Here is a 23,280-nt window from a genome sequence, read left to right as displayed (position 1 = left end):
TGCCCAAGGTCATTTACAGATTCAATGCCATCCCCATCAAGCTACCAATGCCTTTCTTCACAGAATTGGAAAAAACTACTTTAAAGTTCATATGGAACCAAAAAAGAGCCCACATCGCCAAGTCAATCCTCAGCCAAAAGAACAAAGCTGGAGGCATCACACTACCTGACTTCAAACTATACTACAAGGCTACAGTAACCGAAACAGCATGCTACTGGTACCAAAACAGAGATATAGATCAATGGAACAGAACAGAGCCCTCAGAAATAACGCCGCATATCTACAACTATCTGATCTTTGACAAACCTGAGAAAAACAAGCAATGGGGAAAGGATTCCCTATTTAATAAATGGTGCTAGGAAAACTGGCTAGCCATATGTAGAAAGCTGAAACTGGATCCCTTCCTTACACCTTATACAAAAATCAATTCAAGATGGATTAAGGCTCCTGCCCCTATTTCAACCGAAGCAGCCTATATCTATCTATGAACACCTGCTTACAATTTTAAGAAAGAGTTTGGTTTTTTTTTAAAAAAAAAGAAAAGTAAAAAAGAAAAAACAAACACAACTTGAAAACACTGCTGTCATGGAAACATACCTCTCTATCAAATAGGAGGGATACTTAGGGGAGTCTCATGGGTGCTACAGAATTCAAGGCCTGCAGAAAGGAGGGCTCAGGTCAAGGTTACAGAACCTGAGAAGCTTGGGGAAGTGGCAGATCAAAAACAGAAGAGGGAGGGAGGGAGTGGGTAGGGCACAGGGGTGTGGAGGTGACCAGGAGGAAGCACGGAGTTGAGGATGGTTCTCTCACAGGCTGATGAACCCGGATGCTCCTGGTTAGAAGAGCATATTTGACTGCTACCTCTAGTCTATTATGCAATAACAGATAGAGGATTTTAAATCACTTTCATCTTGACAGTGTCATTTTTTCAGTAGCTTTCGGTATCCTCCCAATGTACATGTTTAAAGACAGCTTGTCCTTTTAAAAAATGCTTTTTTCTCTCTCCATAATCAAAGAATCCATGTTGAGATCACGACTAATTTGAACGTTCTGTTCATGGTTTATTTCACCCTGCTGTTTTCCATTTTAAATGTTCATCCTTGATCCTTCTTTAGAAACTATAACTCCAAAGGAGGTATTAATTTGCTTTAAAAATAGCTTTTTACCAAGAGAATGATGCAATAAATGTGACTAGTTATTAACAGCTTGATTACTACATGACCAAAATGTCGGCAGCACAAAAATAAATTATGCTGATGTCCCATGGACATTTTTTTTTCAAAATTATTTAAAAATTGTTTATATATGTAGGGGGTATAAGTGCAGGTCTCTTTCTTTCCTTCTTTCTTTTTTCTCTTCCTTCCTTTCTTTATTCTTCCTTCCTTTTCCTTCCTTCCTTTTCTTTCTCTTTCTTCTCTCTCTCTTTCTTTCCTTCCTTCCTTCTTTCCTTCTCTCTTTCTCTCTCTCTTTCTTCTTTTCTTTTCCTTCCTTCCTTCCTTCTTTCTTTCTTTGTTTTCATTCTCTTTATTTTGAGACAGGGTCTTTCTCTGTTACCCAGGCTGGCATGCAGTGGCATGATCATGGTTCACTGCAGCCTCGACTCTCCCAGGCTTCAACTATCTTCCCACCTCAGCCTCCTGATTAGCTGGGACCACAGGTGTGCGCCACCAAGCCTGGCTAATTAATATGCCATAATTTATTTAAACATTCCACAGTCATTAAAACATTTACCATCACTGCATCACCGCATAGAGCTCTCAGCCTTTTAAGAGAATAACAATTCATTGCATTGATATGCCATAATTTATTTAAACATTCCATAGGTTATTTCTTAAATTCATGCTCACCTTGGGAAAATACAGGGAACAATTTGATTCACTATGAAGTAGAGCAGATAAGCAGCAGAGGAAGAAGTTTAAATCCATAATTTAAAAACATTTTTTTGCCATGCGCTGTGGCTCACGCCTGTAATCCCAGCACTTTGGGAGGCTGAGGCGGGCGGATCACGAGGTCAGGAGATCGAGACCACGGTGAAACCCCGTCTCTACTAAAAATACAAAAAATTAGCCGGGCGTGGTGGCGGGCGCCTGTAGTCCCAGCTACTCGGGAGGCTGAGGCAGAAGAACGGCGTGAACCCGGAAGGCGGAGCTTGCAGTGAGCCGAGATCGCGCCACTGCACTCCAGCCTGGGCGACAGAGCCAGACTCTGTCTCAAAAAATAAATACATAAATAAATAATTTTTTTTTTTGTAGACATGGGGTCTCCGTGTTGCTCAGGCTAGTCTCAAAACTCCTGGGCTCAAGTAATATTCCCACCTCGGCCTCCCAAAGGCCAGATATTACAGGTGTGAGCCACCATGCCCAGCCACAAGTGTAGGTTTCTTACATGCATACATTGCACAGTGATGAAGTCTGGGTTTTTAGTTACCTATCACCTGAATAGTGAACATTGTACCCAGTGGATCATTTTTCAACCCTCACTCCCCTCCCACCCTCCCACATTTTGTAGTCTCCAATGTCCATTATTCCACTCTGTAGGACATTTCATTTTTTAAATCCCTATTTTAAAACCTTAATTATCAATAATGCTGCTTCCAATGAGATCAAACCATATATTAGGTTGGTGCAAAAATTATTGCTATTAAAACTGTTTGCAAAAACCGCAATTACTTTTGCACCAACCGAATAGAAGTGTATAAGTAAAATGTGAAAATCTCCCTCCCATCCTACTCCCCAGAGATACACACACACACACACACACACACACACACACAGACACACACACACTGACATAAGCTCACAAATGTATCAGACACGTAGGTTTTGTTTTTGAGGTGGGTACTATCGTTTATTCACTTTTTCATTTTCATATAGTAAAATTTGCTGTTTTTTGGTATACAGTTCTATGAGTTTGGGTAAACACATATAATAAGACACACAGCTTTTTGTTTTAACCAAAAAAGGGATCACTTTGTAGATATTGGCTGGAAATTGCTTATGTTAATATATCTCAGATATCTTTCTTTCTTTTTTTTTTTTTTTTGAGATGGAGTCTCACTCTGTCGCCCAGCCTGGAGTGCAGTGGCACAATCTCTGCTCACTGCAACCTCCACCTCCCGGGATCAAGGGATTTTCCTGCCTCAGTCTCCCGAGTAGCAGGGATTACATGTGCGAACTTTCATGGCTGGCTAATTTTTTGTATTTTTAGTAGAGACGGGGTTTCACCATGTTGGCCAGGCTGATCTCAAACTCCTGACCTCAAGTGATCCACCCGCCTTGGTCTCCCAAAGTGCTAGGATTACAGGTGTAAGCCACTGCTCCCAGCTTCAGATATCTTTCCATGTGAGTGCCTAACCAGTGGTGTGCTGAAACCAGCTCATACCAGGTTGCAATGCCAGTTGCGTGCATCTCTTCCCAACTCTGCATTCAGTGGTGTTCAATGACATCAAGTTAGTGTCTTGAAATCTGGCATGGTGGGAGTATTTACATCATCAAAACTGGCAAATGCTGGAAATCAGGAATCCCCTTCCTCCCAAAAAGCTAGTCATTAAAACATTTACCATCACTGCATCACTGCATAGAGCTCTCAGCCTTTTAAGAGAATAACAATTCATTGCATTGATATGCCATAATTTATTTAAACATTCCACAGGTTATTTCTTAAATTCATGCTCTGCTCACCTTGGGAAAATACAGATAACAATTTGATTCACTATGAAGTAGAGCAGATAAGCAGCAGAGGAAGAAGTTTAAATCCATAGTCAATTATGCATTAATGACAGCAGGAGTTCAATTATAACACCAGTGAGTGGAGATCTAGAGAAATGAACATACATTGGCGTATTTAAATGTGCTGCAATGAGGAAAAAATGTTTTCTCTAAAAAGAATTCATCCTATACAGATAGCCACCACAGAATATGGAACTGTGAAATTATAGTCCTATATTTTCAATTCACTTGCCAATTTTAGCTTTAAGAAATCTCTGTGATTCAAATAAGCAAGTAGTGGGAACCAATGTGGAAATGCAGGATCTCTGAGATGAGCAGAGGAAATTTACTCAGAAGTGGAGCAGGCTGTCTGTACCAAAAACAGTCAGAGCGTGACTCAGCAGAGGGAGAAAACACAGGTCACGTGGAAAAGCCAGAAATGGAAAACAGTAGGGCAGCTTTTGTTCACCACATTGCCTGACATTCTTAGCCATTATAGATACTAGACAGATCTTGTCCTGGCTTATTAAACTAATATCACATGTTCCTGGGTTTACGATGTAAGGAAAAATCAATTTTGTGCTTCATAGATAATTACAAAAAGGCCAAGAAATTGTTAACCTTAACCCATACCCCTCCTTTTAGAAAGTCTTTGACAGGCACACAATGTAAGGCTGGCCAGTCAGCAGAAGTGCAACAAAAATTGCCTGGCTGCTGCTGTCAGCTCCTCTGCTACAACAACATTGTCACACTCCATAGCAGTCCCAAGTTCATGAAGTAGACTCAGAGACCAGTTGTACAGAGTTGAGGAGAGAAGTCAGATTTAGCTGCCATGGAGTTAAGCATATTCTGTCCAGCTTATACCTAGTAAGGCCTGTTTTTTTGGGCTAAATGCTTCTTTGAAGCATTGATTCCTTGTCTCCTTTGCTAGCAGCTTCTACTGCTGGATCAGGTTGTTCTTGATTTATGCTGCCTGGCCACCCAAGGAAATCAGCTTAAAATTTTACTCCTCTGAAGTTCTCCCTTCTCAAATATCTACCTGTTTAAAAATTTTGCTCTAAGAGGTTTGCTAGTCTTGACTAACTTTATTCAATTTTTAAAGACATCTTAAACAGAATTGGTTAAAAATTGTAAGTGTTTTTATTATACAACTCTTATGTGCTTATAACTGCAATATTAGAAAATACAGAAAAGAATAAAATACCGTCTGTAATTGTACCTCTAAGTATGAGCTTTATTTAAAATGCAAATAAAGGTATATATGATCCTTGGCCAGGCACGGTGGCTCACATCTGTAATCCCAGCACTTTGGGAGGCCAAAGCAGGCAGATCTCTTGAGCTCAGGAGTTCCAGACCAGCCTGGGCAACATGGCAAAACCCTGTCTCTACCAAAAATACAAAAATTAGCTGGGTATGGTGGTGCACGCCTGTAGTCCCAGCTACTCAGGAGGCTGAGGTGGGAGGATGGCTTGAGCCCAGGAGGCAGAGGATGCAGTGAGCCGATATCTCGCCACTGCACTCCAGCCTGGGCAATAGTGCCAGACCTTGTCTCAAAAAGAAAAATATATATCTATATCTATATCTATATCTATATCTATATCTATATCTATCTATATCTATATCTGATCCTTAGGACTCTTTTACAAGTGACAAATAACAAAATTATAATAAAGAGTATTAAGTAAAATGTTACAGCCATAGAATGTTTTGCTAACATGTAATCATTAAATCCTATTCTCTTTCATGTTAATAAATGTAGTCAAACATTTCCAAACTACTGTCATGGGAATTTCTCAACTCAATATTAAATTCAGTATGTTTTATGTATTTTGCAAACAGAGCCTGGCCTGATGGTGTTAGCTACTGAGAGAGAGGAGAGGCAGCTGTAGCCCTGTTCATTTGCAGGCCTCAGATGAGTGGGCTGGGTCAGTTGCTCACGTGCTAGATGGTGAAATGAAGCAGCTGATGGTCTCTTTTTCTCCTCTGCTGTAGTCAACATTGTCCTGTGCCCGAGCGTCTGCTCTCTGCTTGAATTTTAACAGCATGCTGATCCTGCTTCCCGTGTGTCGCAATCTGCTGTCCTTCCTGAGGGGCACCTGCTCAGTGAGTCCCAACTACTCCTAAGTCAACTTTCACATTAAAGAAGGAGATCCCAGACTCCTCAGTAGGACAGTCCAATACCACGCTCCTAGGAATGGAAGCTAGAAGTCTCCTTTGGTAGCTAAGGGGGTGGGTTAGGGCGGGTGAGTATTGGCATGCTATATGCAAGACATATTGGTTATGGGTTAGTGAATTTAATAAAGCTGGCTGGCGACATCTGACCGTGATCATTTTACATTTGTAGTTTTGCAGCCGCACACTGAGAAAGCAATTGGATCACAACCTCACCTTCCACAAGCTGGTGGCCTATATGATCTGCCTACATACAGGTAACTCAGGCAATCCATGAATCTGCAGACTCCAGGGCATTCAGAATCTTGCTTCATTCATCCATCCATATGCACATTCAAAAAATATTTATCGAGCACTGGGCACTATTTGTCAGGCACTGTTCTTGGCCTGTTTTCACGGAGCTTAAGTTCTATTCCTTTGGGAACAGAGTAAATATAAAAAAGGTCTCTCCGCAATCGAGGGTTTATTGGGCACCTTCTGTGCACTCAGCATTCTGCTAAGCACTATAATGTAGGATTCTTCTAGTCTAGTGGGGCACACCTGCCATGATGTTGCTGAGATGCCTCTTAACATTTCTTTTCATCTTTCCATTTAGCTATTCACATCATTGCACACCTGTTTAACTTTGACTGCTATAGCAGAAGCCGACAGGCCACAGATGGCTCCCTTGCCTCCATTCTCTCCAGCCTATCTCATGATGAGAAAAAGGGGGATTCTTGGCTAAATCCCATCCAGTCCCGAAACACGGTGAGTTGACTTTCTAGCAAAGCATCTGAGATCTGGTCATGAGCAGGAAGTGCACAGGTGGACATTGTGTCAGGCTGACATTTCTCCTTTCACAGACAGTGGAGTATGTGACATTCACCAGCATTGCTGGTCTCACTGGAGTGATCATGACAATAGCCTTGATTCTCATGGTAACTTCAGCTACTGAGTTCATCCAGAGGAGTTATTTTGAAGTCTTCTGGTATACTCACCACCTTTTTATCTTCTATATCCTTGGCTTAGGGATTCACGGCGTTGGGTAAGACCCTCGAACCCTCATTCTCATGCCCCAGCCCCTGACCTTGCGTAATTCTTTGTCCCAAACCATCCTTCTTTGTCTATTTCAGTGGAATTGTCCGGGGTCAAACAGAGGAGAGCATGAATGAGAGTCATCCTCGCAAGTGTGCAGAGTCTTTTGAGATGTGGGACGATCGTGACTCCCACTGTAGGCGCCCTAAGTTTGAAGGGCAGCCCCCTGAGGTAAGAGCCCTACGGGCAAGGACAGACTCTTGTTAGGAGCTGTTACTGTTATTATTCTTATTATTACTCTTATTGTTATTATCATCATTATTATTAGTTCAGTCCTGTGCTGGGTCTTATGAAGGATATCTATGGGGTTCCTACCTTTAAGAAACTTCCAGTATCACTGGCAACAGGCAATTACAAGGGGATCTAGAAGAGAAAAAACTAATAGTTCTTGCATGTCGGGAGACCCTCTGCAAAGGTAATAATGATAGCCCACATTATTAATTGTGTTTATCATCTGCCAGCCTTGCTGCATAATATGGATTATTTCATTTATATATAGCAATAACCTATGAGATATTACTTCTTTTTTGTCTAAATTTTGAAATAAAAGGACAGGATTCCAAGAGATTAAGTAAACTGACAAGCTCTTACAGTAAGTAAGTAGTGGAGCTTGAATACAAACCCAGGCCTTTTGGATTCCAAAGGTTTGAACTCTTGACCACTATACTGTCCCAAAGCTCAGCTGTGATATTCCAGTCAAATTCTGGGGGGAAATAAAGCATTCTTGAAGTGGGCTTTCTTTGGTGTTCTAAGAATATGCTTGGAAATTTTTGTTAGATACTGGGTGATTATGAAACTGTGTTCTAGGGAACTCAAGGTGTGCCCCAGGGTAATTCTTGCGGATATTATTATTTACCTTTGCTTGCTCACAAAATAGGTTATATTGAGGAGTAAATGGAAGGGGAAGGTTGATTTGTGGTGCCTCAAAGTACTCTGAGAATGATTAAGGTCTTTAAATCAGATTCAGGATTAAGAGCAATAGCTTAGTTCTCATCTGGAACAGGAAAAATATATAAAACAAAAAGTCTTCTAAAGTTGGCATTTTAATTCAGCAGGAAAAGGATAAATGAATAATTTTTAGCACAATAAGATCATCATCTGGGAAAAAAGCTATATCTTCATTTCACGCCTTGCACTAAAATATGAATCGAGGATACATGAAGCAAAAAAACCATAAAAGCACTTTAAGACCACGTGGGAAGTTTTTTTCTAATACTGAAGTGGAGGAACATGTTTCTAAATAAGATAAACCACCCTGAAGCCATAAAAGAAGAGATAATTTTGCATGGGAAAAGAAATCCCCATCGGGCCGGGCACAGTGGCTCACACCTGTAATCCCAGCAATTTGGGAGGCTGAGGTGGGTGGATTGCTTGAGCCCAGGAGTTTGAGACCAGCCTGGGCAACATGGCAAAACCCCATCTCTACAAAAAATACAAAAATTAGTTGGGCATGGTGGTGTGGAGGGTGAGGTGAAAGGATTACTTGAGCCTGGGAGGTTGAGGCTGCAGTGAGCTGTAATCATGCCACTGCACTCCAGCCTGGGTGACAGTGAGATCCTGTGTCAAAATAAACAAACAAATAAACAAACAAAAATTCCCATTGTAAATAAAGATAGACAAAAAATTACCAAGTAGGAAAAGTATTTACAACTCACAGGGCATGGACTAATTTTCTAATATATAAATAACTCCTAGAAATCGATAAGACAAAGCCTAATAACATGAAAAAGAGAAATAGAAGATATGAACAGAATAATCTCAGAAATGGAGATATATCCTTATCTTAAATATATGAAATGATGCTTAATGTTATTCATAATGGAAAAAAATGCCAAATAAAACTACAAGAATCTGTTAACCTAACAGATTAGCAAAGATAAAAAAACCTGCTAATGTATGGTGTTGGAAAGTGTGGAGAAATGCTCTTATGCATTGCTGGTGAGAGTGTAAACCTATACAACTGCTTGTAGAGAGTGATTTGGCAGTAGCAATTAAGGTTTAAAACTTGACTTCCAATTTATTCCACAAATATACTTAAATATGTGTTAAATTACATGCATTAAGTTATTCATTACAGCATTGTTTAATAGAAAAAAGGATTGGAAACAAGTGTCCATCAGTGGGGAACTAGTTACATTTTGGGACTTTCATGCAGTGGAATAGTCTGCAACCAGTAAAACGAAAGAGACAGTACCATAGACACTAATAGGGACCAGTCTCTAAGATGTTAAATGCAAAAGGCAGGGCAGTGTGTATAGTCTCCTATCATTTGCATTGAAAAGATCATTTAAATGCATGTTCTCCAGAAGAATTCACAAAATAATAACATTACCTCTGGGGATCTGGAGGGGCAGGAGGATTTGCTTTTTACTATTGTACTGTTGCACTTTCAGATTTTGTACCATATACATATATTACCTATTTAGAAAGTAATTTTCTAATAAGATAGATAGAATGCTAGCTACACAAATAAAGAATAGACCACTAGCTACACTAATAAACAAAAAAGAGAGACAATCCAAAAAACACAATCAGAAATGACAAAGAGGACATTACGACTGACCGCACAGAAATTTAAAAAAAAAAACCCTCAGAGACTACTATGAACATCTCTATGCACACAAACTAAAAAAAAAAAAAACCTAGAAGAAATGGATAAATTCCTGGACACATACAACCTCTCAAGACCAGACCACGAAGAAATTTAATCCCTGAGCAGACCAATATTGAGTTCCAAAACTGAATCAGTAATAAAAAAGCCTACAACTAAAAAATGCCCAGGACCAGATAGATTCACAGCCAAATTCTTCCAGATGTACAAAGAAGATCTGGTACCATTCCTACTGAAACTATTGCAAAAAAATTGAGGAGGAGGGTCTCCTTCCTAACTCACTCTATGAGGCCAGCATCATCCTGATACCAAAACGTGGCAGAGATACAACGAAAAAAGAAAACTTCAGGCCAATATCCCTGATGATCATTGATGAAAAAATCTTCAACAAAATACTGGCAAACTGAATCCAGCAGCACATCAAAAAGCTAATCCACCACGATCAAGTAGGCTTTATCCCTGGGATGCAAGTTTGGTTCAACATATGCAAATCAATAAATGTGTTTCATCACATAAAGAGAACTAAAGACAAAAATCATATGATCATCTCAGTAGATACACAAAAGGCTTTCAATAAAATTCAACATTCCTTCATATGAAAAACTCTCAGCAAATTAGGCATTGCTGGAACATATTTCAAAATAACAAGAGCCATCTATGACAAACCCACAGCCAACATCATACTGAATGGGCAAAAGCTGGAGGCATTCCCCTTGAAAACTGGAACAAGACAAGGATGCATTCTCTTACCACTCCTATTTAACATCGTGCTGGAAGTCCTGTCCAGAGCAATCAGGCAGGAGAAAGAAATAAAAGGCATCCAAATAGGAAGACAAAAAGTCAAACTATCCCTGTTTGCAGACAATATGATTCTATACCTAGAAAACCCCATAGTCTATGTCCAAAAGCTCCTAGATCTGATAAACAGCTTCAGCAAAGTTTCAGGATACAAAATCAATATACAAAAATCAGTAGCATTGCTATACCCCAACAACACCCAAGCTGAGAGCCAAATCAAGAATGCAATCCCATTCACAATAGCCACAAAAAAAAATAAAATACCTAGGAATACAGCCAACCAGGGAGGTGAAAGATCTCTACAATGAGAGTTACAAAACACTGCTCAAAGAAATTAAAGATGACACAAACAAATGGAAAAACATTCCATACTAATGGATAGGAAGAATCAATATCATTAAAATGGCCCTACTGCCCAAATCAATTTACAGATTCAACACTATTCCTACCAAACTACCAATGACATTCTTCACAGAATAAGAAAAAAAAACTATTTCAAAATTCATATGAAACCAAAAAAGAGCCCAAATAGCCAAGGCAATCCTAAGCAAAAAGAACAAAGCTGGAGGCATCATGTTACCCAACTTCAAACTATACAACAAGGCTACAGCAACCAAAACAGCATAGTACTGGTATAAAAACAGACACACAGACCGATGGAACAGAATAGAGAGCCCAGAAATAATGTTGCATATCCATGACCATGTGATCTTTAACAAAGTCAACAAAAATAAGCAATGGGGAAAGGACTCTGTTCAATAGGTGGTGCTGGGATAACCAGCTAGCCATATGAAGAAGATTGAAACTGGACTCTTTCCTTACACCATATACAAAAACCAACTCAAAATGGATTAAAGACTTAAATGTAAAACCCCAAACTATAAACACCGTAGAAGGCAACCACCCTGGAAGACAACCTAGGCAATACCATTCAGGACATAGGCCCTGGCAAAGATTTCATGATGAAGATACCAAAAGCAAATGCAACAAAAATGAAAATTGATGAATGGGATCTAATTAAACTAAAGAGCTTCTGCACAGCAAAAGCAACTACCAAGAGAGTAAACAAACAACCTACAGAATGGGAGAAAATATTTGCAAACTACACATCCGACAAAGGTCTAGTATCTAGCATCTATAAGGAACCTAAACAAATTAACAACAATTAAAAAAAAACACAAATTATCCCATAACAAAGTGTGCAAAGTCTCAAAAAAAAGTGGGCAAAGGACATAAAGAAACACTTTTCAAAAGAAGACACACACGCAGCCAACAAGCATATGAAAAAATGCCCAACATCGCCGATCATTAGAGAAACGCAAATCCAAACCACAATGACACACCATCTCACGCCAGTCAGAATGGCTATTATTAAAAAGTCAAAAAATAACAGATGTTGGTGAGGTTGCAAGGAAAAGGGAGCACTTATACAGTGCTGGTGGAAATGTAAATTAGTTCAGCCGTTGTGGAAAGCAGTGTGGTTATTCCTCAAAGAATTGAAAACAGATTACCGTTTGACCTAGCAATCCCATTATTGAGTATATACCCAAAGGAATATAAATCATTCTATGACAAAGACGCATGCACTTGTGTGTTCATTGCAGCACTATTCAAAATTGCAGACATGGAATCCACCTAAATGCCCATCAATGGTAGACTGGATAAAGAAAATGTGGTACATATATACCATGGAATACTACACAGCCATAAAAAATAACAAGATCATGTCCTTTGCAGCAAGATGGATGGAGCTGGAGGCCATTATCCTAAGCAAACTAATGTAGAAACAGAAAACCAAATATTACATGTTCTCATTTATAAGTGATAGCTAAACATTGAGTACATATGCACACAAAGAAGGGAATAACACACCGGGGCCTACTTGAGAATGGAGAAAGGGTGGAGAGAGAGGATCAAAAAACTATCTAATGGGTAGTAGGCTTATTACCTAGGTGATGAAATAATCTGTACACCAAACCCCTGTGACATGTAGTTTACCTGCAAACTGCACATGTACCTCTGAACCTAAAATAGAAGTTAAAAAAAAAAGTAATTTTGGGTGGGGCACAGTGGCTCATGCCTGTAATCCCAGCACTTTGGGAGGCTGAGGCAGGAGGATTGCTTGAGCTCAAGAGTTCAAGACCAATCTGAGCAACATAGGAAGACCTTGTCTCTACAGAATATTAAAAAATTAGCCGGGCATGGTGGTGCACGACTCTGGTTCCAGCTACATGGGAGGCTGAGATGGGAGGATCACTTGAGCCCAGGAGGTTGAGGCTGCAGTGAGCTGTGATGGCACCACTGCACTCCAGCCTGGTTGACAGAGAAAGACCCCATCTCAAAAAAAAAAAAAAGTAATTTTGGAAGGACATACCTGGGATATGTTAGTAGCACATTTCATTTCTAAAGTCAGAAGAAATTAGAAGATCATAACCAGGGATCTGTATTAGCAGACTAGTAGACAAGAGGACCTTAAAGATAGGGAGCTATTGCCTTTCCGCCCGTGTACGCCGCCGAAGAAGCATCGTTAAAGTCTCTCTTCTCCCTTCCATCATGTCTAAGTCAGAGTCTCCTAAAGAGCTCAAACAGCTGAGGAAGCTCTTCATTGGAGATTTGAGCTTTGAAACAACTGATGAGAGCCTGAGGAGCCATTATGAGCGATGGGGAATGCTCACAGACTGTGTGGTAATGAGAGATCCAAACACCAAGCGCTCCAGGGGCTGTGGGTTTGTCACATACGCCACTGTGGAGGAGGTGGATGCAGCCACGAACGCAAGGCCACACAAGGTGGATGGAAAAGTTGTGGAACCAAAGAGAACTGTCTCAAGAGAAGATTCTCAAAGACCAGGTGCCCACTTAACTGTGAAAAAGATGTTTGTTGGTGGCATTAAAGAAGACACGGAAGAACATCACCTAAGAGATTACTTTGAACAGTTTGGAAAAATGGAAGTGATTGAAATCATGACTGAGGCAGTGGCAAGAAAAGGGGCTTTGCCTTTGTAACTTTTGACGACCATGACTCCATGGATAAGATTGTCATTCCGAAATACCATACTGTGAATGGCCACAACTGTGAAGTTAGGAAAGCCCTGTCAAAGCAAGAGACGGCTAGTGCTTCATCCAGCCAAAGAGGTCGAAGTGGTCGTGGAGGTGGTTTTGGTGGGAATGAAAACTTTGGTTGTGGAGGAAACTTCAGTGGTCGTGGTGGCTTTGGTGGCAGCCATGGTGGTGGTGGATATGGTGGCAGTGGGGATGGCTATAATGGATTTGGTAATGATGGTGGTTATCCAGGAGGCGGCCCTGGTTACTCTGGAGGAAGCAGAGGCTATGGAAGTGGTGGACAGGGTTGTGGAAATCAGGACAGTGGCTATGGCAGGAGTGGCAGCTATGACAGCTGTAACAAGGGAGGCAGAGGCAGCTTTGGCAGTGGTAGTGGAAGCAATTTTGGAGGTGGTGGAAGCTACAATGATTTTGGCAATTACAACAATCAGTATTCAAATTTTGGACCCATGAAGGGAGGAAACTTTGGGGCAGAACCTCTGGCCCCTAGGGTGATGGAGGCCAATACTTTGCCAAACCACCAAACCACAGTGGCTATGGCGGTTCCAGTAGCAGCAGTAGCTATGGCAGTGGCGGAAGATGTTAATTAGGAATCAAAGCTTAGCAGGAGAGGAGAGCCAGAGAAGTGACAGAGAAGCTACAGGTTACAACAGATTCATGAACTCAGCCAAGCACAGTGGTGGCAGGGCCTAGCTGCCACAAAGAAGACATGTTTTATACAAATACTCATGTGTATGGGCAAAAAACTCGAGGGCTGTATTTGTGACTAATTGTATAACAGGTTATTTTAGTTTCTGTTCTATGGAAAGTGTAAAGCATTCCAACAAAGGGTTTTAATGTAGATGTTTTTTTGCACCCATGCAAAAAATTGCTATATGTGATAGTCTGATCATGACGCTGAATAAATGTCTTTTTTTTTAATGTGCTGTGTAAAGTTAGTCTACTCTGAAGCCATCTTGGTAAATTTCCGCAACAGTGTGAAGTTAGAATTCCTTCAGGGTGATGCCAGGTTCTATTTGGAATTTATATACAACCTGCTTGGGTGGAGAAGCCATTGTCTTCAGAAACCTTGGTGTAATTGAATTGATAGTTACTGTTGTGACCTGAAGTTCACCATTAAAAGGGACTACCCAAGCAAAATCATGTAATTATTGGTTATAAAAATAATTGTTGGCACATCCTATGCAATATATCTACGTTGAATAATGGTACCAGATAAAATTATAGATGGGAATGAAGCTTGTGTATCATCCATTATCATGTGTAATCAATAAACAATTTAATTCTCTTGAAAAAAAAAGATAGGGAGCTATTTAAAGATTATTAGGAAAGCTTACTAGCTAAGATGGTTAATACCTTGTCTTATCTTGCACATCAGCTTCTGTCTTTTTCTCATCTATTACCTGAGTTAAGTTATAGTTGGCCTATTTGGTATCCTTAAAACTTAGGGGTTGCTTTGGTTGGTCGTGTAATACTCTAAGAGAGAGAACACCAGTTTTGCCACCTGAATGTATTGCTTTGTTTCTTCCATAAACATTTAAAAAATACTCTCTCCATATTCACCCCGTTTAAAAATTAGAAAAATAATATACATTTATTGTAGAAAGTTTGGAAAATACAAAAAATACTAGAAGTAAATAAAAAATTTCATAGAGTTCTACCACCTAGAGGAAATAATGTTTTTCCTTGATTGATATAATGGATGCTTTCCTTTGAAACATTTTTTTTGTTTTGAGACAGTCTCCCTCTGTTACTCAGGCTAGACTGCAGTGGTGTGATCTTGGCTCACTGCAACCTCTGCCTCCTGGGTTCAAGTGATTCTCCTGCCTCAGCTTCCCAAGTAGCTGGGACTACAGGTGTGCACCACCACGCCCTGCTAATTTTTGTATTTTTAGTAGAGATGGGGTTTTGCCATGTTGACCAGACTGGTCTCGAACTCCTGACCTCAGGTGATCCACCTGCCTTGGCTTCCCAAAGTGTTGGGATTACAGGTGTGAGCCACCGCACCCGGCCTTGACACATTTGTTTTAAAATAGTTGGCCAGGAGTGGTGGCTCATGCCTGTAATCCCAGCACTTTGGGAGGCTGAGGCAGGTGGATCATTCAAGGCCAGCAGTTCCAGACCAGCCTGGCCAGCATGGTGAATCCCCATCTCTACAGAAAATGCAAAAATTCGCCAGGTGTGGTGGTGCATGCCTGTAGTTTTAGCTACTTGGGAGACTGAAGCAGGAGAGTTGCTTGAACCTAGGAGGCGGGGGTTGCAGTGAGCCGAGACTGTGTGACTGCACGGAGTGAGACTCTGTCAAAAAAAAAAAAGAAAGAAAGAAATGAAGGACGCAAGGAAGAAAGCAAGGAAGGAAGGAAGGAAGGAAGAAAGGAAAGAAAGAAAGGAAAAGAAAGAAAGAAAGAAAGAAAGAAAAGAAAGAAAAAGAAAGAAAGAAAGAGAAAGAAAGAAAGAGAAGGAAAATATGTGTATGGTATATATACCATTTTAATCATTTCTTAAAGTAAACATTGTGGCCATTACTTTACTCGTGCATAATACTTTTTCACACCTTAATTATTTATCTTCATTTCCCAGAAGTGAAGTTCCAGGGTAAAAGAGAAGGAATGCTTTTGAGGCTATTGAGATGTACTGCTCAATTGCTCTCTGGGAAGATGTTGCCAATTTGCATTTTCACCCATGTGAAATGCATGTTCAATTTGCATGCCCACGTGAACACTCCCATTTCCCTGAATCCCAGTTAATGCTGGGCATTATTACTTAAAATTGTTTTTCAGTTTGAGAGACTAAAATGGTATCTTGTTTTAATATTTATTACTCTGACTATTTCTGAGGCCAATATTTTTTTTCACATTGTTATTATCCATTTCTTAAATATGTTTTTCCTCAAATTGAGCTGGGGAATTTTCTTCAAATAAGAAATAGCACTGAATTGCATAATGTTCACTCTGTTTGATTTGTCCCATCTCTGCCTCTTCCTTCCCTAGAGATACTCAAGGAAGTTATTTGCTTGCACCAGCTTAAGAAACCTCACTTCACACAGTCCCAATGTATCACACTTGAGCAACTGTGCAAGAAAGGACATAATTTAGTATTGCTAGGAAGTACATTTTTAGTAGTTCCTGTGCAGGTAGAAGCAAACTGCTGCTTTGCAAAGATCTCAGGGATAGAAAAGCTGCTTTATTTATTTATTTATTTTATTTATTTTGAGACAGAGTCTCACTCTGTCACCCAGGCTGGAATGCAGTGGCGCGACCTGGGCTCACTGCAACCTCCTGGGTTCAAGTGATTCTCCTTCCTCAGTCTCCCGAGTGTCTGGGATTACAGGCGCCCACCACCACATTCGGCTAATTTTTGTATTTTTAGCAGAGATGGAGTTTCACCATGTTGGCCAGGCTGATCTTGAACTCCTGACCTCAAGTGATCCACCCGCCTTGGCTTCCCAAGGTGTTGGGATTACAGGCGTGAGCCACTGCGCCTGGACAAAAAGCTGCCTTTAAAAAAAATGTAGACAAGGTAAAAAAGATATTACTATGTTAAATGTTTAAGCACTTGAGAAAGGAGGTGATGGATAAGTACTGAGTTTTATGTACCAGTAGCATCAATCACATACTTTCCCTTTTTTGTGTTTGTTTTGTTTTTAATCATCTGCCTCTATTTCACATCTACTTTCTCTGTTGGTTTTTTAGATTGGACAAGCTGTCCTCGAAGACAGTCTTAGATTCTTAAAATTAAATCTTATTTTATTTTATTTTTTTGGAGACAGTGTCTTGCTCTGTTGCCCAGGCTGGAGTGCAGTGGCGTGATCTCAGCTCACTGCAACCTCTGCTGCCTCCTGGGTTCAAGCGATTCTTATGCCTCAGCATCCCATGTGGCTGGAATTACAAGCATGCACCATCACGCGCAGCTAATTTTTTGTATTTTTAGTAGAGACAGGGTTTTGCTATGTTGCCCAGGCTGGGTCTCCAACACCTGAGATCAGGCAGTCTGCCCGCCTCGGCCTCCTAAAGTGCTAGGATGAGCCACTGTGCCAGGCCTTAAAATTAAATTTTATATGTAATGTAAGAATAAGAATATTTACCATGTGTTCTATTTCTGTGCTTTTCTCCTGCTTCTTGGTCAGACTTGTAAATTTTCAGGAAATGGTCTGTTTTATGAATAACAGATTAGCAAACGAAACCATTGTCCTTTATTTTTTCTATTTCCATCTTCCAGATTTGGTGAAATTAGTAGCTTAAAAATGATACACATTGGAGAACTCAGTAAAGAATGAGGGATGAACTGCTACACAAATAAGTCCTAAACAAGAAATTAGTGTGTAATCTCATTCTTAACCCTGTCTCTGTGCAGTCTTGGAAGTGGATCCTTGCACCGGTCATTCTTTATATCTGTGAAAGGATCCTCCGGTTTTACCGCTCCCAGCAGAAGGTTGTGATTACCAAGGTAAAGAATATGCACTTTCCTCTTGCTGTGATAAGAGTTATCTTCTACCGGACTACAGAACTAAATTTTTATGTTGTCACCCTGAAAGAGGAACTTGGAAGCTGGGCACAGTGGGTGGTAGTCCCAGCACTTTGGGAGGCCAAGGAGGGCAGATCTGTTGAGGTCAGGAGTTCGAGACCAGCCCGGCCAACATGGCGAAACCCCGTCTCTAATAATAAAAAAAAAAATTAGCTGAGCATGGTGGTGCCCACCTGTAATTCCAGCTACTTGGGAGGCTGAGGTGGGAGAATCGCTTGAACCCAGGAGGCAGAGGTTGCAGTGAGTTGAAATAGCGCCACTGCACTCCAGCCTGGGTGACAGAGAGAGGCTCTGTCTCAAAAAAAAAAAAAGAAGAAGAACTTGGGTTTGGCATACCTCAGTTCCTCCAGCACTGGACAGAACTGGGAAAGAGGGGCTTGGCCGAAATCATCAGGATGAGTCTATGTCAGAGGTTGCAAACAGGCAGCCTGGGCCAGAGCTAGTCCACAGCTATATTTTGTTTGGTGCACACAATGTTTGTTTATAAAGTTGAATTGGTTGCCAACATTTAAAAATCTGGATGGAAGCTTTCGTTTGATTTTTTAAAAGCTATTTCTTGCTTCTCTTGAAGAATCAGGAAACCTGCTAACACTGTCATGGTTCCATATCGCAACCACTGTCTGGAGCTAAGCAGCTGCTGCCCTCTTTAGAGAGGACTTGTGTTTGTAGTTCACCACTGTCACCAGTCCTCCAGCTTCACTCATTTGCTTTATCTGCCTGTCCCTGTCGCCATTAGAGTTTGCTTTCTTTGGTCTATGTGCTTCATTCACAGGTTGTTATGCACCCATCCAAAGTTTTGGAATTGCAGATGAACAAGCGTGGCTTCAGCATGGAAGTGGGGCAGTATATCTTTGTTAATTGCCCCTCAATCTCTCTCCTGGAATGGCATCCTTTTACTTTGACCTCTGCTCCAGAGGAAGATTTCTTCTCCATTCATATCCGAGCAGCAGGGGACTGGACAGAAAATCTCATAAGGGCTTTTGAACAACAATATTCACCAATTCCCAGGTAGGTCCTTGAGACCAGGAGAGTCCCAGACCAGGATGCAGACTGGCAGAAAAGAGAAAGCAATTCTTCATTGAATCTTAAGTTTGGTACAATAGAATAGGATTATAATAAATACGCAGAAGTCAGCCATGGGAACAACTATATTTCTGGGAGGATGTTTGAGGTTGGAGGTGGAGGGGAGTCTTCAGTTGCCCATTATCTTCTGTCTTCTGCCAGGATTGAAGTGGATGGTCCCTTTGGCACAGCCAGTGAGGATGTTTTCCAGTATGAAGTGGCTGTGCTGGTTGGAGCAGGAATTGGGGTCACCCCCTTTGCTTCTATCTTGAAATCCATCTGGTACAAATTCCAGTGTGCAGACCACAACCTCAAAACAAAAAAGGTATAATCCCATATATCACTTTTCTTCTGGCCTGAGTCTGACAAGTCTATTGCCTTCTTGGGCTAAGCTCTTTACAATTGATAAGGGAGCAACCTATCCCTGGAGTTATGAGAATAAGTGATCACTTCTCTTGGCCAGGACATCCACTTCTACAGATTTATCATAAAAACAGGGTCTTCTTTTCAATTTGGAGTTTAAGATCACCCTGACCAAAGATGTTGGAAGGCTCGTTCCTAAGGAAAATTGTCAGAACTCTGAACATTCCTGCTGCCTAAAGTTTGCGGCTCTATAAATGTGACTTTTAAGGTCACCTAATAAGGCTATGTTCTCTCTTGCTGATTTCAGATCTATTTCTACTGGATCTGCAGGGAGACAGGTGCCTTTTCCTGGTTCAACAACCTGTTGACTTCCCTGGAACAGGAGATGGAGGAATTAGGCAAAGTGGGTTTTCTAAACTACCGTCTCTTCCTCACCGGATGGGACAGCAATATTGTGAGTCCAAATAACACACTAATTCCCCTACTAAACATAAGACGAATGTCAGACAAAGGATAGTGCATATGGATTAGAAGTTATTTCTTATGATTTCCTACCTGCCCTCACACTCACACACAAGTTTAAAAGTGGTGGAAAGAAGAGGCAGCTATCAGGACTTGGTTTTTCTTTTCTTTCTTTCTTCTTCTTTTTTTTTTCTTTTTGAGACAGAGTTTCACTCTTGTTGCCCAGGCTGGAGTGCAATGGTGCGATCTTGGCTCACCACAACCTCTGCCTCCCAGGTTTAAGCAATTCTCCTGCCTTAGCCTCCCGAGTAACTGGGATTACAGGCATGCACCACCATGCCCAGCTAATTTTGAATTTTTAGTAGAGATGGGGTTTCACCATGTTGGTCAGGCTAGTCTCGAACTCCTGACCTCAGGTGATCCACCCACCTCGGCCTCCCAAAGTATTGGGATTACAGGCGTGAGCCACACGCCCAGCCTAGGACTTGGTTTTTCTAACTTTTATTCCTCTGAATCCAGGTTGGTCATGCAGCATTAAACTTTGACAAGGCCACTGACATCGTGACAGGTCTGAAACAGAAAACCTCCTTTGGGAGACCAATGTGGGACAATGAGTTTTCTACAATAGCTACCTCCCACCCCAAGTAAGTATATTTTCCTCTAGTAAGATGAGTTTACAGGGGCCGTGCGTGGTGGCTTACTGCCTGTAATCTCAGCACTTTGGGAGGCTGAAGTGGGTGGATCACCTGAGGTCAGGAGTTCGAGACCAGTCTGGCCAACTTGGCAAAACCCTGTCACTACTAAAAATACAAAAATTAGCTAGGCGTGGTGGCACATGCCTGTAATCCCAGCTACTTGGGAGGCTGAGGCAAGGAGAATCGCTTGAACCTGGGAGGCAGAGGTTGCAATGAGCTGAGATAGCGCCATTGCACTCCAGCCTGGGCAACAAGAGAGAAACTCTGTCTCAAAAGAAAAAAAAAAAGATGAGTGCGGAGTTAGGATTTAGGAAAGGTATTACAACATGTTGAACACTCTTAAGAAAAGATCTCTGGGGCAGAAATCTTTTGTGCCATTCTTAGATTCTTGGTGAAGACTGAGGAAATTTCATCTGGGGTTTTAGAAAAATAGGGTCATGATCTTGAAAATGATGAAAAGAGGTTTTTTTTGCTCCAGCAAACTCCATTCAAACAGTGAGGCAAGTGGACCCACTTCTGATCTATACTACCAAACAAACTAGAGAACTGGAGCAATTCAAATGCATTTTTGGGGGGAGGGGATTCAATAATCTCTACTTAAAGTAACAAAGGTATTATCTAGTTTACTGGCCACCTGAGCTCAATCTTTCTGGAGGGTTTTGAGACATGTTACAGCACAAAAAATCCCGGTGCTATGAAATCAGCCATTCCAATGGGAAGGAGATGAAGCTGAGATTCCCTGAACAAGTAGGGAGGTGATGATCAATTCAATGCTACAAATATTCTTGATTACTTTTTTTTTTTTTTTTTTTTGAGATGGAGTTTCGCTCTTGTCGCCCAGGCTGGAGCGCAGTGGTGCGATCTCTGCTTGCTGCAATCTCCGAATCCCGGGTTCAAGCGATTCTCCTGCCTCAGCCTCCCATGTAGCTGGGATTACAGGTGCCCACCACCATGCCCAGCTAATTTGTTGTATTTTTAGTAGAGATGGTGTTTCACCACGTTGGTCAGGCTGATCTCGAACTCCTGACCTCAGGTGATCCACCTGCCTCAGCCCCCAAAAGTGCTAAGATTACAGGCATGATCCACCAAGCCCCGCCTTAGTTACCTTTTATAAGCTCAGCTCTCACCATTCTAGAAGCTTTGGAGGTTGAAAGAGAAATAGGATATGGTTCTTGCCCTCAAGGAGCATACATTTGAATAAGAGATGCACACAATCACCTCAAAGCAGAATAATGCACTCCGTGAAAGAGGTTCACGGATGCTAGAGGGAAGAAAAGTCTACGGCCACATGGGGTGATTAGGAAAGGCTTCAGGAAGGCAGTGGCTAGAGCACTTAGTGACTTGGATTCAGATGATCCTGGGTCCTCATGCTGGTTCTCTCTTTTTTTCTTGAGACACAGTCTTGCTTTGTCACCCAGGCTGGAGTGCAATGGTGCCATCTCGGCTCACTGCAACCTCCGCCTCCTGGGTTCAAGCAGTTCTCCTGCCTCAGCCTCCCGAGTAGCTGGGATTACAGGCATCCACCACCACACCCAGCTAATTTTTTGTATTTTTAGTAGAGATGGGGTTTCGCCATGTTGGCCAGGCTGGTCTCGAACTCCTGACCGCAGGTGATTCACTCACCTTGGCCTCCCAAAGTGCTGGGATTACAGGCATAAGCCACCATGCCCGGCCCTTATTCTGGTTCTGACACTTTCTAGTTATGAGACCTTGAACTTCTGAACCCTCTGATCTTGATTCCTCATCTGTAAGACAAGGGTCATATTAGTGAATGCCTGCTCTACTCACTTGCAGGGTTGTTATGACAATTAAGTGAGACAATATATGAAAAAATGCTTTGTAAATTTTAAAGCAGCATATAAGCATAAAAGATGCTAATTATCATGTTGAATGTAACTGAAGTTTTGAGAGAGTATGAGGTTGTCAGGAGAGAGAGAGAGAGAGAGGGAGAGAGAGAGAGACTAGCAAGGGACAGAGTACCAAGGAATGCTGCCTAGGTTATATGGGAAGGGAAAAAGACAAACCAGGGAAGAAATAGGAGTACACAGAGAAGTGGTGTCACAGAACCCAAGGGAGCAAATATTAGAGAAGCGTGGTCAATAGTGTTGGAAGAGTAGCAGGGTCAGGAAATGTTTATTTAGCTAAGCATATTTATAGACAGAACAAGGACCAGTACATAAAATAAAATAAATACATGAAAGAGGGGAGAGGACTAAGATGGCCATAATAAAAGATGGACAATAGTATCGGCAAGGAAGCGGAGAAGTTGCAATCCTAGTACATTGCTTGTGGAAATGTGAAATGATACCACATTCGGGGAAAACTCTTTGGCAGTTCCTCAAAGTGTTAAACACAGTTTCCAGCTGGGCATGGTGGCTCGCGCCTGTAATCCCAGCACTTTGGGAGGCCAAGGCGGATGGATCACGAGGTCAGGAGTTCAAGACCAGCCTGGCCAACATAGTGAAACCTTGTCTCTACTAAAAATACAAAAAATTAGGCCGGGCGTGGTGGCTCATGCCTGTAATCCCAGCACTTTGGGAGGCCGAGGCGGGTGGATCACGAGGTCAGGAGATCGAGACCATCCTGGCTAACACGGTGAAACCCCGTCTTTACTAAACATACAAAAAAAAATTAGCCGGGTGCGGTGGCGGGCGCCTGTAGTCCCAGCTACTTGGGAAGCTGAGGCAGGAGAATGGCGTGAACCCAGGAGGCGGAGCTTGCAGTGAGCCAAGATCGTGCCACTGCGCTCCAG

At 41.6% G+C, this 23,280-nt stretch overlaps 1 protein-coding gene and 1 pseudogene across 3 annotated transcripts in view; both read left to right on the top strand.

The window, feature by feature from the left end:
• NOX1 (NADPH oxidase 1) overlaps positions 1–23,280 on the top strand; it is a 30,870-nt gene that overhangs the window by 5,111 nt on the left and 2,479 nt on the right. The window contains exons 3-12 of one of the 3 annotated variants that reach the window (XM_004064500.5): positions 5,700–5,810; positions 6,052–6,136; positions 6,475–6,626; positions 6,722–6,903; positions 6,992–7,124; positions 17,776–17,868; positions 18,719–18,954; positions 19,171–19,333; positions 19,679–19,825; positions 20,353–20,477. In XM_004064500.5, coding sequence (XP_004064548.4) covers positions 5,700–5,810; positions 6,052–6,136; positions 6,475–6,626; positions 6,722–6,903; positions 6,992–7,124; positions 17,776–17,868; positions 18,719–18,954; positions 19,171–19,333; positions 19,679–19,825; positions 20,353–20,477 — 1,427 coding nt within the window. The remainder of the gene's footprint in view (positions 1–5,699; positions 5,811–6,051; positions 6,137–6,474; positions 6,627–6,721; positions 6,904–6,991; positions 7,125–17,775; positions 17,869–18,718; positions 18,955–19,170; positions 19,334–19,678; positions 19,826–20,352; positions 20,478–23,280) is intronic. The other 2 variants (XM_063703137.1, XM_063703138.1) reach the window with 2 other exon arrangements.
• Positions 12,916–14,274, top strand: LOC101130657 (heterogeneous nuclear ribonucleoprotein A1-like; annotated as a pseudogene).

The sequence above is a fragment of the Gorilla gorilla genome, chromosome X, assembly GCF_029281585.2.
Source record: "Gorilla gorilla gorilla isolate KB3781 chromosome X, NHGRI_mGorGor1-v2.1_pri, whole genome shotgun sequence".
NCBI lineage: Eukaryota > Metazoa > Chordata > Mammalia > Primates > Hominidae > Gorilla > Gorilla gorilla.
This window is presented reverse-complemented; position numbering and strand designations above follow the sequence as displayed.